Below are 14,370 nucleotides of genomic sequence, written 5' to 3'. Positions count from 1 at the left end.
TGTTCATACAAATATTTACACGTTAAGTTTGAGAATAAACGCAGTTGACAGAGAGAGTTCATATGATTCCATATGTGTTAATTCATAGTTTTGATGTCTTCACTATCATTCTACAATGTAGAAAACAGTAAAAATTAAGAAAAACCTTGGAATAGGTAGATGTGTCCAAACTTTTGACTGGTACTGTATGGTGCAGACTCCACTCAAAATAGTATAGTAACCACCAATCAACTACTCAGTGGTCTTGTCTAGAGGTCGACCGATTATGATTTTTCAACGTCGATACCGATCATTGGAGGACCAAAAAAAGCCGCTACCGATTAATCGGCCAATTTATTGTTTTTTATTTGTAATAATGACAATTACAACAATACTGAATGAACACTTATTTTAACTTAATATAATACATCAATAAAATCTATTTAGCCTCAAATAAATAATGAAACATGTTCAATTTGGTTTAAATTATGCAAAAACAAAGTGTTGTAGAAGAAAGTAAAAGTGCATTACATGCCATGTAAGAAAGCTAACGTTTAAGTTCCTTGCTCAGAACATGAGAACATATGAAAGCTGGTGGTTCCTTTTAACATGAGTCTTCAATATTCCCAGGTAAGAAGTTTTAGGTTGTAGTTACTATAGGAATTACAGGACTATTTCTCTCTATACGATTTGTATTTCACATACCTTTGACTATTGGATGTTCTTATAGGCACTTTAGTATTGCCAATGTAACAGTATAGCTTCCGTCCCTCTCCTCACTCCTACCTGGGCTCGAACCAGGAACACATCGACAACAGCCACCCTCGAAGCAGCGTTACCCATGTAGAGCAAGGGGAACAACTACTCCCAAGTCTCAGAGCGAGTGACGTTTGAAACGCTATTAGCGCGCACCCGCTAACTAGCTAGCCATTTCACATCGGTTACACCAGCCTAATCTTGGGAGTTGACAGGCTTGAAGTCATAAACAGCGCAATGCTTGAAGAATTGCGAAGAACTGCTGGCAAAACGCAGTAAAGTGCTGTTTTGAATGAATGCTTACGAGCCTGCTGGGTGCCTACCATCGCTCAGTCAGACTGCTCTATCAAATCATAGACTTAATTATAACATAATAACACGAGCCTTAGTCATTAATATGGTAGAATCCGGAAACTATCACGTTTATTCTTTCACTGAAATACGGAACCGTTCCGTATTTTATCTAACGGGTGGCATCCATAAGTCTAAATATTTCTGTTACATTGCACAACCTTCAATGTTATGTCATAATTACATAAAATTCTGGCAAATTAGTTCGCAACGAGCCAGGCGGCCCAAACTGTTGCATATACCCTGACTCTGCGTGCAATGAACGTAAGAGAACTGACACAATTTCACCTGGTTAATATTGCCTGCTAACCTGGATTTCTTTTAGCTAAATATGCAGGTTTAAAAATATATACTTCTGTGTATTGATTTTAAGAAAGGCATTGATGTTTATGGTTAGGTACTGTCGTGTAACGATTGTGCTTTTTTCGCAAATGCGCTTTTGTTAAATCATCCCCCGTTTGGCGAAGTTGGCTGTCTTTGTTAAGAAGAAATAGTATTCACACATTTCACAACGAGCCAGGCGGCCAAAACTGCTGCATATACCCTGACTCTGTTGCAGAGGTGACACATTTTCCCTAGTTAAAATAAATTAATGTTAGCAGGCAATATTAACTAAATATGCAGGTTTAAAAATATATACTTGTTTATTAATTTTAAGAAAGACATTGATGTTTATGGTTAGGTACAAGTTAAAGCAACCTTTTTCGGAATGCGCACCGCATCGATTATATACAACGCAGGACAGGCTAGATAAACTAGCAATATCGTCAACCATGTGTAGTTAACTAGTGATTATGATTGATTGATTGTTTTTTATAAGATAAGTTTAATGCTAGCTAGCAACTTACCTTGGCTTCTTACTGCATTCGCGTAACAGGCAGGCTCCTCGTGGAGTACAATGTAAAGCAGGTGGTTAGAGCGTTGGACTAGTTAACCGTAAGGTTGCAAGATTGAATCCCCAAGCTGACAAGGTAAAAATCTGTCGTTCTGCCCCTGAACAAGGAAGTTAACCCACCGTTCCTAGGCCGTCATTGAAAATAAGAATGTGTTCTTAACTGACTTGCCTTGTTAAAAAATATTTTTTGAAATAAATAGGCAAATCGGTGGCCAAAAATACCGATTACCGATTGTTATGAAAACTTGAAATCGGCCCTAATTAATCGGCCATTCCGATTAATCGGTCGACCTCTAGTCTTGTCTGCAGCTGTCAATTAACCTAGAAGAGATGCACTAGTTTTTAAACAGACTGAGCATTTCAACTTAAGTTACTGGTCTGTACCACAAGGCTGGGCTTTAATTCTGACTTGGTGGGTATCATGATTGATTTATAGATGACAACCCTCACCTCAGTTCATGAAATATACTTTGATTCACATCTGTTCAAGAAAAAATGTATCCTGAAAAGGAGGATATGGGTTAAATGGAAGGAGAGAAGGGGGGGAGAGGAAAGGTTGTCGGTTTCTTGTAGCTTGCCTGGTTGCTCCTGGCAACAGCAAGGGGAGAAATTGGAACTGTGGGATTACAGTTGTGTCCTTCGGTTTTTTAGATGCTGGGCTTTCCCCAATAGTTATCGTTCAAAACTACCCTATTTTAAAAAAAAATGTGTATGCTAATCACTGTAGTTTTTAATACATAAGTTGATTCCTCTTTGAATCATTATATGTAAATATGATCGCTATGCTCGCTCACTTAAATGACTGATGACAAATGTACATGCGATGCCATTGATCGAATCCATTACAAGCATTCCTCTATTGCAAATTGATCTAGCCATTCACTTGATGCAGATTTTACTGACTGACCTAGCATATGGAATGCCCTTTGCCTTCTCTCACATTCAAAATGTTTCAGTTTCCATAACATTACCTTAGAATTGTGTTTATAACTCTCAGAACCTCTAAGAACACAAAGCTGATCAGACATGATCAGATGTTGAATTGGCTTTAGAAGGAGAGGTTTAGTAGCCAACTATGTGGTTACATTGTGCAGGTAGCCCAGTCTTGAAACTCAAACTTCACTGAGACACGTGCCAGTCAAGGTGGGGTGGTAACGAACCAAAGGTGCAAGCATATAGTCTGTAACCAAGAGAGCATCATTGAACATACTGGTACACTCACCAGTGTGTCCCCCAGATTGTATCTTCAGACAGACACTGAAGGCCCCAAAATCAGTATCCAGTGGCACCTAAAAACACAATTTTCTATAGAAACTAATCAAAGATAAGATATAGGGCAACATATCTAGGCTGAGATGATGGTGATATTAGGGGAAACACTGCACGTGGGCAACTTGAGTACTGATGAGGTAGTGAAGTTGCTGTGCATCAGGAAATGGGTTCATTCAGAGCCAGATCAAAATCAAATGTACTTTTAGAGGGCTGAGAAGTGGGGTGGGGTTGTCCTCTCAGAGAGAGATAGAGACATTGAGGGCAAAGTCACATTGGGACTGCTGGACAGGAATAGAATAGGGAGGGGAAAAGGCGTGTTGGGCAGGTTTAAAAGGAGACTGACAGGCTGCAGTTCAATCAACCCCGGTCCGAGTAGCGTTCCAGGCCCTACTAAAGCCCACGTGCTAACTTTCACTCTAGAGTAAACTCACTGAACCTGTTTCCTTCCAGTCCCTCTCTAACACACTTTTGAAGGGCTTGTGCTCAAAGGGGACTGCCTCGAAAACCGTGGGATATGGACTGTGCCTTCTCTGTAACAGGCAAGACAGCTTACGCTGTAAATCAAGTTTGCCACCATGTAAACGCTAGGCGCGGGAGGTGGGGGACTATGAACTTGTGTGCGAGTGGGTGTCCCCTGCTTCCCCTCCCTAAGCTATCAAACTCAGGAGTAAATCAATAGATGAATGGGGAAGGCCCCCCTCAAGTGGTCTCTCCAAAGACAAACAAGCGATAGGTTACCTCACCAGTGCCAGGTTCACCAGAAAAAGAGCATGAGAAGGGAGTGGGGGGCCAAGCTGCTACCTGGGTTAAAGTTACTAGATTCAAGTAAGAGTCCAAATTACAGACAGCCACCCCCACCATCATCATCATGATCGCTACTAGGCTTCATGACACGCACACACACACACACACACTCGCCGACTTGCACCTGCAAACGCCAGCACAAACTTTTCACACATGCTCACCAGTAAAACAGTGGCATGCCCTTTGACTGGACCAAGTGCTCATGAGCTCTAATACATATTTGCAACATGACCGGAAAGTCATCCTTGCAGGCGAGCATCTCATCATCCCGGAATCACACTCCCACAAACACCCAGCTTGACTGACACATAAAACAGCACCTCTTCACACAGTCAGTATTTTGGTGACCAGTCAACACCAACTTGCTGTACTTCACAGTTGTGTCAAGGTTCGGTACAATGAAGTTAGTCAGTCAGTCAGTCCATTCACAACAGCGTGTCACTCTGCTACCGGTACCAAAATAAATCTTGAACAGAGCTTTTCTCTCACCCCAAATTGAGAGGGAAAGAGAACTAGAAAGGGGGGTGTACAGGCCTACAACATGAAGCTATGGTATGGAGGGATGTAATGCACACTCAAGTTGGTCTTTCAATATCGTGTCAAGAGAATGTATCACAACTGTGTATTCAGCAAAGCTTTTGACCACATAAATGTGTCATTGTCACATGCAGTCAAATGCTCATAATGTGGTTCAGAATGCTAAATGGAAATCATCCATGCAACTTGGAAATACAGCATTTACTGAGAATCATCAATTTTAATGCTCCAAGTGTATGAGGACATGCAACACTACAAGAAAGAATCATGACTCAGTAGCTTAGAGACAATGTCAAACTGCACCCAACCTTTCACCTAAAAACTAACGAGGGAAAGATTTTTCTGGTTAGGGTTAACAAACATGATGGACGTGGATGAGGGATACATTCATTAAGATCAAAATACATCAAATTCTGATGGCGTACAAATCTTAACGACATATGCATTAACATGTAATAACTGTTTCACTTCGGTGCAGTGGTAACAGTAAGAGAATGAAGCCAACATGGTAAGGACAGAGGAAAGTGAATCCATTTTGAACCGGCATTTCTACTTCAGCACCACAGCAAGGGTTTGCTCCTAATGCTACATGGAAATCAAGGGTGTAGGCACCGAGATTTATCCAGGGTATGACTTTGCGACAAAGGTTATTCAAAATGGAAAATATACTCCAACAAATACACAATAACAGACTGCTTTTCATAGTCTTAGTTGGCAATTTCATCAGAAACTGCATGTCTCTCCCAATTCGCACACGTGTGAACGTATGAAGATCCAAGGGTTGTAATGTCATCCTTCATACCGAAATCAAAACATATATAATTATGACATTCTTTAATGTATCGTTTTTTCTTGAATCATCATCCACAGCCTTCATCAGAGATTACAATACCCTTCCTCACTGTCTTGCTGTGAATTCTAAAATGCAGTTTGCAGCGATGCAGTGGCTTTTGGGCATTCTCTTCAAAATATTTGCATTAGCTAGTTAAAGGAAACACTGCAGATAAAATTAGGCAGCAGTGATTTAGAATATGGCATCCATCATTTCTCAATTTTACCACAAGTAGGAACAGTGGCTGTGTGATGCATTGAAAAGGGAGGATATCCCAGTCATACATCAAATCGTAATAAGTCCATGATGAGGCATGCTCATCGACAGCTTACATGGCCAACACTGCCCATACTAAATATTGAGACTACTGGGCAGGGTGACTTTTGATAATCCTACTTCATTCCTACATTGCAGCTGAGAATGCGATTTCTAAAAGATGTTAAAAGAATAGTCTGAACTAGCCTCGGATACATTGTAGCTGTCTATCGCAGTTTTCCATCATGGCGAATCACAACCAACGTTGATGATCTACATTGCAAGGCATCACTACGGGAAAATGTAGCTACTAGCTAAATTGTCCACAACGTGTACGAATCGATAAATAATGTTACAAGCCAAGTGAATGTCCTGTACAATTAACTAGCACCATAGTGATTGAAAATGGCATATTGATGCTGAGGTTGGAGGACATGGGAGGGTACGGAAGGTGCTGTTTGTATGGATGTCAGTTTATCATCATGGTCTTCTTCAAACACATAACGACATGACAAAAACGGCATCTTCACAACAAATGAGTTAAAACCCAGTGAGTGAATAACCCAAGCTTATCTCTTACCTCAGGCGGCGGTTCGTTTCCAGCTTCCCGGAGCAGCCATTATCAGTATTCCCTCTCTCCCTCCGTCCTAGCCTCCACCACAGGTACCGGGCAAAATAAGAACCGGCAAACCAATCCCCCCCCACCCCCAAACTGTCACCCCTCTGATGGGTGAGATATCCTAATAACGAGAGGGTAGTGTCGTTTTTGCAATAAATCCCGGTCAAAACTCGTGTCCTCAGTGAGGTTAGTCTCCAAAGCGCAGTACAGCAAGAGCGCAGGATGAACTCGGAGGTTCGGCACGGTCCGCCCGGCGCAGTGCAAGCTAGCTAATTGAGCAGTTCACAGGTAACAGATGTGGTACCGCTTGGGGTAGCATGGCAATGACTAGGTTGTCATCCAAAATAGACCGTATCTCGCCGTTGATGATTGATTCTTTCGTGGCCTCTGTTTTCCCTCAGGAAACCATGTAGCAAACTGGCAACGTTGGGTTTATCGTAGCTGCCGAGTCTGGGAGGCTAGCTAACGTTAGCAGGCTAACTAGCCATCTTTCACTGTAACAGTTACGACTAATATCCAACTACGTGTTGCATGTTGTGGTGAACGGAAAGGTGGAGGGGATGTGTTTAAATAAAAAAAACTATTAAAATAAAATTGGGGTATTTCCGTTGCACCGCTATAACTAGCGATGTGCATTCGCAAGGGACCCCCCCTCTCTGCCCGTTAATCTCGATCACACCACAGACAGCACTAGCTATCGCTTAGACGAGGGTCTACACGAAAAACGCGCCCTCTCTACACGAAGCTCGTTCCCGCTTGTTTGAGTTGCATTCTCCCTACAAAATGGCCGCCAAAACAAACCTGCGAGTCAAACTATCTCCTACCCTTGGTGTGAAATTAAACATCACATGGAAAGCCTGTTCATAAACTAACGCAGCGGTAATACGTTTTTATACAAAGTGCCTCGGCATTTAAACGGGGTTTAAATGTGATTTTAGGGTAAGTTAGTTAAGGACGTTGCCAAGCCAACGTTGCTAGCTAGCCGTAACATAGCTAGCAAGCTCGTGCATGTTGCCCCAACAGCAGCAAACCTTCACGTTATCACCAATACTGTTAGCACCTTAGCGAACAAACTGGCTAAATGAGTACATTTAGATCCACGGACATGCTGTTACATATGTTCTTAATATTGGTAAATTACAAATAGCACTTAATTCAAACAGGTGCTTAACTCGCATGACTGTATAACGTTACCTACTGTTCTGAATGACAATCATACTACCGGCACCTAACTAGTTAACATCAGTTAATCATAATATCGCATGAGCTAACCGTCAATCATGTTCAAATTACCCGCCTCTTTTCGCGCGTTTTGACGAAAGCCACTGACCAATCTGTATGGTCATTCACTCACTTAAAATGGCGGCGGTCACCACTGGGATGAAAATTATCTTTTGTCGCACGAGCTGACAATCGGCGTGTAGGTTCTGTTTTAGTACTACTATAGCAGTTAGTCACCAGCACGGTTAGAAACCGTCATTTGGTAACGGTTAATACATTTTCGTTATTACTCAGAAGCGCGTTCACATGAAGTTAACCCATGTCAAACTACACTTAAAATAAACGCTATATTCAATTTTAGTGAGTGAGTTCATAAATGAACGGAAATTAATTCAGCCCTAATCTATGGATTTCACAGGACTGAGCAGGGGCGCAGCCATGGGTGGGTTTAGGCCCATCCATTAGGGAGCCAGGCCCAGCTAATCAGAACATGTTTCCCTAACAAAGGTGCTTATTACAGACAGATAAGCTCAGCTGATCCCGCAGGTGTAGATGTCCTGGGTACACGTGGTCTGCAGTTGTGAGGCTGGACATACTGCTAAATTCTCTAAAACATTGAGGCAGCTTATGGTAGAGAAATTAACATTCAACACCCTGGCAACAGCTCTGGTGGACATTCCTGCAGTCAGCATGTCAATTGCACGCTCCCTCAACTTGCACTTATAATTCTGTTCAGTATAGTGACCATTACTTATGTCATGACAACATATTGTTCCTCTGACCACGTCTTAAAGCACAGGACGAAGCAAAATATACAATCACATACTGTTTTAATAAAAAAGTCAAGGTACAATATCACATTTAAGTCAAAGTGAAACATGCATAGGTGTAAGCCATAGTCTTGTTTTAACATCAAGGGGACATTTTTTTTGACTTCAATGATAAACTGAAATAGTGCTTAAAGCATTAGATTACAGATGAATGTGAATATTAAACAAAAAACGAAGTAAAATCAATATATCAGGCTTTCCCTCTGTACAGTACTTTACATGGCACTACAGAGTTAATTAGCGAAGTGAATTCCACCCCAACACCCTCTCCCCAGACAAAAAAAACTGTTACGTACTTCTAAACCGTCCAAGCTCTGGAGACAGGAATACTAAAATGGTCAGTTTGGATATAGGTGTAAGCATGTGGGGGTCCAATCAGTGCCTTGCTAAATCCCAGTGCAGAGCACCCCCCCCCCCCCCATGGCAGAGGTGGGTCCACAGAAAAAGTCACTATGCCACAGCTGCTAAGGGCCAGTTCACTTCTTATTCTTGGGAGCAGGTCTGTAGGAAGGAATATTTGATGAATTCATATTATAAAGACAAAATACATTCTACAGGGTGGTCATGTTAGAAATCAGAATTTTCTAAATGCAGACCATAAATATATTTAAAGTGAGTTTTTTTGTTTGTTGCTTCAATAATGACAAGGGGCATGCAACTATAGTTTTCCATCACAGAAAATACATTAATGCAACACATTTGGCACAAAATAGCTTAATTCATCAGACAACAGAAGTGCAATGCTATTTGGCTAGCAGCCACACAAGTAAATGTGCTTACAATGAAAAAGCAAGGTGTTTTTTGCAATGTTTATCATAGAAATAATGTAGCCAGCTACATTTCCTAATGTTTTGCTTGACGTTTATATCTTGCATTTTACCAGAGAAAGGTATGTTACGCCAAGAAAAGTACCGTAGAAAAGTAGCTACACATCAGCCAGAACGCTGTCTGAATATGTCCCGTTTGTCATCCGAGTGGAAAAGTGAAACTGAAGCAAAATTAGTCTGAGCAGAAAATTGCAATGAGCAGTATTTTAGATCAACGTTTACAAAACGCAGCAAGATACTTGTTACATGTTATTTTTTCATTAACGTGACCCGTGTATATTTAGAAACAAGCATTTCCTCACCTGTAGATTCCTACTACGATGGCGTGATCTCTCTCATAAGGCTCCAATGTCAGCTGCTCCTGGGGCTTCATGTTTTCCGAGCCCATCTTCTTCACCTCCGCAGCAAACACAGCCTCCGGTGCTGCCGTTGAATCAATGCAGTTTGCCTGGAGGGAGACGAGACAAACATACTTTATTCCCACTGCAACTGAGGCACTGGCCCCCAGTAACAGTAATCTAGGTTGCTCCTAAAATCAAAAGCTTTGCAGTTCAATGCAAAATGTTCAACGTCTAATATCTTAGTTTGCCTGCTTAAGAACAGTATTCCAGAAGATAGCACCACTAACTCTGAATAACACCGTTTTTTGAACCGTCTCAGTGTTTTACCTTGATTGAGATGACAAAGTGCCCTCCGTTCTTAAGGAAATTGTGAGCGTTGAGTGCAACAATTCTGGTCTGATCGGGCTGGGCCACATCAGCGAAGATGACATCTACCATGCCTGCACAAAGAGGGTACAGCCAGAGTTTGTAAAATATACATAAACTACCACAGTATTACATCAGTGTATGATTCTGATGACTTACCAACAAGCATGCGGTATTTGTGTGGATGCCGGGCATCCTCAATGATGGGAATGATGTTGGTTCTCTTTTTGGCAACATTGAGCAGATCACGTCCTGACCTGTGAGAGAACTCTACAGCATACACAAGACCCTCCTGCAAAACAGGAAAAGTGTCATTACATGTACAGGGGTCAAAGGAATGAAGGACCACACTTCATTGTGATAGAAGTTAATTGTTCTAAACAAGACCATTATTGAGTAGCCCAACTAAACCAAGGAGTTCTGATTCTGTGGAAAAAACACTCACAGGTCCAACGATGTCTGACACGTGGGACACTGTCGTCCCTGATGCGGCACCCAGGTACATGACCTTCGAGCCAGGTTTGATGTGGATCTGGTCAACTCCTCCCAAGATGGCTGCTGCCAGCTTTGACCGGAAAGGGTTCCACGCTCTGTACTCAATCTTTGTTTCTCCTTCCTCGACATTCATCCTTTTTTCTCCATACACGGACTCTCCAATCACCATGTTCTTTGTCACCAGGGCGTCTTCCTTACCACGGCAGATGAACACTCCTGAGGGTGGAGAAAATGGAGACGTACAACGCCCCAATATATTGGGAAGTTTACAGTTCAGAAGAAACATTTTGCATAGAGTGGGTGCTGCTGAACAACACAAACAATAGTGCAACTACAGGCCTCTGCTGGAGACAGCTTGTATTGCACAGCTCCATCTTTTACTCTCACCTTCATGTCTATGAGGCTCCACAGTGACTTTCCTGCCCGCCCCGAAGCCGCCACGTCCACCTCTACCCCTGGGGGTTCCACGACCACCTCCACGGCCTCTGAAGCCACCCTCGCCGCTTGGAGACCTAAATCCACCTCCTGTAACAGGGAAATAACACGTAATGTCCAGTTCTTGCTTAAATTAACCATGTGCAGTAAACAACTTTCATCCATGGCAAATGCAAGAAACTTGATGTGTTAAGTCACATTAGGTTGACTTGTGACTTAACCTGTTTGGGATAGGGGGCAGTATTGAGAATTTTGGAAAAAATATATGTGCCCATTTTTAACTGCCTCCTACACCAACTCAGAAGCTAGAATATGCATATTATTGTTCAGGTTTGGATAGAAAACACTCTGAATTTTCTAAAACTGTTTGAATGGTGTCTGTGAGTATAACAGAACTCCTATGGCAGGCAAAAACCTGACAAGGTTTCATGCAGGAAGTACCCTGTCTGACAAGGAGTCGTGCGTCTTGCATCGGTTTATTGAAAAGTAAGGATCTTAGCTGTAACGTGACAATTCCCAGGGCTCCGATAGGCTCTCAGAACCCGGGAAATACCTGAAGGTTGACGAGGCAGCCTCAGGCTGAAACACATTATCGCCTTTGGTAAGTGGCGGATCAGAGGACCTTTGAATGAGGCGCGTGCACGATTCGCTCCTGAGGAGAAATTTAATTCGGCTGTTTAGGCTCAATGCATATTCCCGGTCGGAATATTATCGCTTTTCTACGAGATAAATGGCATAAAAATTGGTTTTAAACAGCGGTTGACATGCTTCGAAGTACGGTAATGGAATATTTAGACATTTTTTGTCACGCCAATGCGCCATGCGCGAGACCGTGATGTTGCATTCTGATAGTGTCTAGAACTCACGAACAAAACGTCGCTGTTTGGATATAACGATGGATTATTTGGGACTAAACCAACATTTGTTATTGAAGTAGAAGTCCTGGCAGTGTATTCTGACGAAGAACAAGCAAGGTAAGAACATTTTTCTTATAGGAAATGTGATTTTGGTGGAGGCTGACCTGGGTGGGTGTCTAAATAGCTAGCCCTGTGATGCCGGGCTATGTACTTAGATTATTGCAAAATGTGCTTCATCCGAAAAGCTATTTTAAAATCGGACATATCGAGTGCATAGAGGAGTAATGTATCTATAATTCTTAAAATAATTGTTATGCTTTTTGTGAACGTTTATCGTGAGTAATTTAGCAAACTGTTAGTAAATTCCCCGGAAGTTTGCGGGGGTTATGCTTTTTCTGAACGTCACATGCTAATGTAAAAAGCTGTTTTTGATATAAATATGAACTTGATTGAACAGACATGCATGTATTGTATAACACAATGTCCTAGGTGTGTCATCTGATGAAGATCATAAAAGGTTAGTGCTGCATTTAGCTGTGGTTTGGGTTTATGTGACATGATATGCTAGCTTGAAAAATGGGTGTCTGATTATTTCTGGCTGGGCACTCTGCTGACATAATCTAATGTTTTGCTTTCGTTGTAAAGCCTTTTTGAAATCGGACAGTGGGGTTAGATTAACGAGATTCTTGTCTTTAAATAGCTGTAAAATAGTCATATGTTTGAGAAATTGAAGTAATAGTATTTCTAGCGATTCAAAAATCGCGCCACTGGATTTCAGTGGCTGTTACGTAGGTGGGACGAGTTCGTCCCACATGCGCCAGAGGTTAAAATATGTGATAATGCTCATCAGTCAGGTAAACTTACACAAGACAGAGCAGGCATGTGTCTATAACCTAAAAACATTTCAAATACAATCTAGCTATGTTTGACTTACCACCACCTCTGCCTCGGAATCCTCCTCGTCCACCTCTATCTCCAAAACCTCCCCGTCCACCACCTCTGTCTCCAAAGCTTCCTCTTCCCCGGAAGCCTCCTCTGCCTCCTCGATCACCACCCCGGGGGCTGAATCCTTAAAGGAAGAAAGATTATGAAAAACGGAGATTAACATTCAAATGTGTATGTCACATGACATGGTGCCAGGGCCTGGTGCAAACAAATGAGATGCTTCAGATTGATGGTACACGTTATAGTATAGATTACTTCTAGAAACATAGATCCCAACAACTAATGCATGCTTATTTGTCTTACAGCCATGATAGCTGTAAGCTAAATACACGTTAATTCCGCCACCGGTGATGAATTGATACCCTAATAGCGGTTCAAAGGGCTACAAAGAACAACAAAGAACTTGGAAAGGGAACAGGATATTCAATATTTTTGTATGTCTCGGTGTTAGTTTGCCAGCAAACTAGAAGACTGCATTTGAACTCGAGTGGTAAACCAAAGATAATGGGTAAACAGCATGACATGGCCGGCAATGAATCTAGCTAATGTAATGGGCTAGTTAGTGACCTGGTTACCAATGTTAGCATGTTGCGAGCACATGTGCCAATAAGGTTAGACCAATATTTGGCTAGGCACTCAAATCAAAAGCACGTTTTCAGGCAAAATAACAAGAATAGGTGTGTTGTGTGCGAACAATAAGTATCTAGATTGCTTGAAAGCTAATTAGCTAACCTTAGTGCGTATGAACACGTGTTTAGTTTGTGCCATGCGGGCTGTACCATTGTAAACATTTTGCATTAAATCACAGAAGTAAAGACAGTCCAAACACTTTAATATTAATGATCAATAATGAACTTTAACACAAACACGTCGTACGTGTAACTGTATAGTTAGCTACATGCACTATTTACTTGTTGAGAGAAATCATTGCTAACGTTACTGCTCGTAACACCAGGCCGGAAGATTAAACTTCACAATAATATTTGGCCTTCATAATAGTAAGACTTTTACGGGCATTTCAATTATGTATCCCCGTCTACTCAATTGATAAAATAAACTTACCTGGTGTCATATTTGGTCAATTGCTGTATCTCAATCTAAAACAGCTCGAATTTGTTTTACTCTGTCTTCTCTATCTTCTTCTTGAGAACACGCAGCACACACTACCTACCAATGTGTCCATGCGTCATCAGACTCCTCCTTCCCATGATTCACCACGGTCTGGACGCTTGTGATTTTGTTGCCACCTAGCTTGGATGTCCATAAGTACACCCCAGTCGTTTTTGCTCATCTTTATCAAGGGTGTCAATAATTTCGGACTTTCTAGTCTTGAGCCCAAGACCGTAGAGGGAAAAATACTGCCTGTAGTCCTGACGGATCATAAAGTCATATGGTTGACTAAGAATGTGCAGTAATGATGATACGAAATACTCTATTGGGAACTGCTGAAATTTAAAATCTGCTCAGCCTGTACTACTTAAGGGAAACGGCTTGGCTTATGAAGATGTGAGGTAGCTGAGCTCTCTAAGAAGCTTGATCTTAATTAGAAAGCTAAATTGAATGATTTACAGAATCAACTAGATACATTTTATGAGGAGGAAAGCTAGAGGAGCCTCTATAAGATCCAGAAAACAATGGCTTGAAAAGATGAAAAGAACAGCATATACTTTCATTTGGAAAAGAGGAGAGGGAACTCAACACACTCCGGAAATGTAAGATTAATGGGGATAGAGTTATCAGACTTTACCACTAA

The 14,370-nt window shown here is 41.7% G+C and overlaps 2 protein-coding genes across 2 annotated transcripts in view; both read right to left on the bottom strand.

Annotated features, from left to right (window-relative positions):
- The window catches only part of LOC115176640 (dual specificity tyrosine-phosphorylation-regulated kinase 1B-like), a 73,518-nt gene extending 66,497 nt beyond the window's left edge, over positions 1–7,021 (bottom strand). The window contains exon 1 of the mRNA XM_029736777.1: positions 6,262–7,021. The gene's annotated coding sequence lies outside the window, so the exon portion shown is untranslated. The remainder of the gene's footprint in view (positions 1–6,261) is intronic.
- A 1,313-nt stretch (positions 7,022–8,334) lies between these two features.
- On the bottom strand, positions 8,335–13,828 carry LOC115176402 (rRNA 2'-O-methyltransferase fibrillarin). The gene is made up of 8 exons (XM_029736428.1): positions 13,680–13,828; positions 12,607–12,741; positions 10,768–10,905; positions 10,331–10,596; positions 10,045–10,177; positions 9,847–9,959; positions 9,481–9,626; positions 8,335–8,852 (listed from the first exon to the last, which is right to left on the bottom strand). Exons 1-8 carry the CDS (start codon positions 13,687–13,689, stop codon positions 8,828–8,830), a joined length of 966 nt encoding a protein of 321 aa, XP_029592288.1. The 5' UTR covers positions 13,690–13,828; the 3' UTR covers positions 8,335–8,827.
- Positions 13,829–14,370: the final 542 nt, after the last annotated feature.

This window comes from Salmo trutta, chromosome 37 (genome assembly GCF_901001165.1).
Source record: "Salmo trutta chromosome 37, fSalTru1.1, whole genome shotgun sequence".
In the NCBI taxonomy this organism is placed as follows: domain Eukaryota; kingdom Metazoa; phylum Chordata; class Actinopteri; order Salmoniformes; family Salmonidae; genus Salmo; species Salmo trutta.
Note: the sequence above shows the minus strand (reverse complement) of the source record. Positions and strands in the feature narration are given on the sequence as shown.

What these genes read in the sequence shown, in the direction of transcription:
- LOC115176402 (XM_029736428.1), bottom strand. An exon ending in TGTCAGACATCGTTGGACCT is followed by an intron (nt 10,178 to 10,330) that starts GTGAGTGTTTTT and finishes CCTGTTTTGCAG; the next exon opens with GAGGGTCTTGTGTATGCTGT. An exon ending in ACTTTGTCATCTCAATCAAG is followed by an intron (nt 9,627 to 9,846) that starts GTAAAACACTGA and finishes GTCTCCCTCCAG; the next exon opens with GCAAACTGCATTGATTCAAC.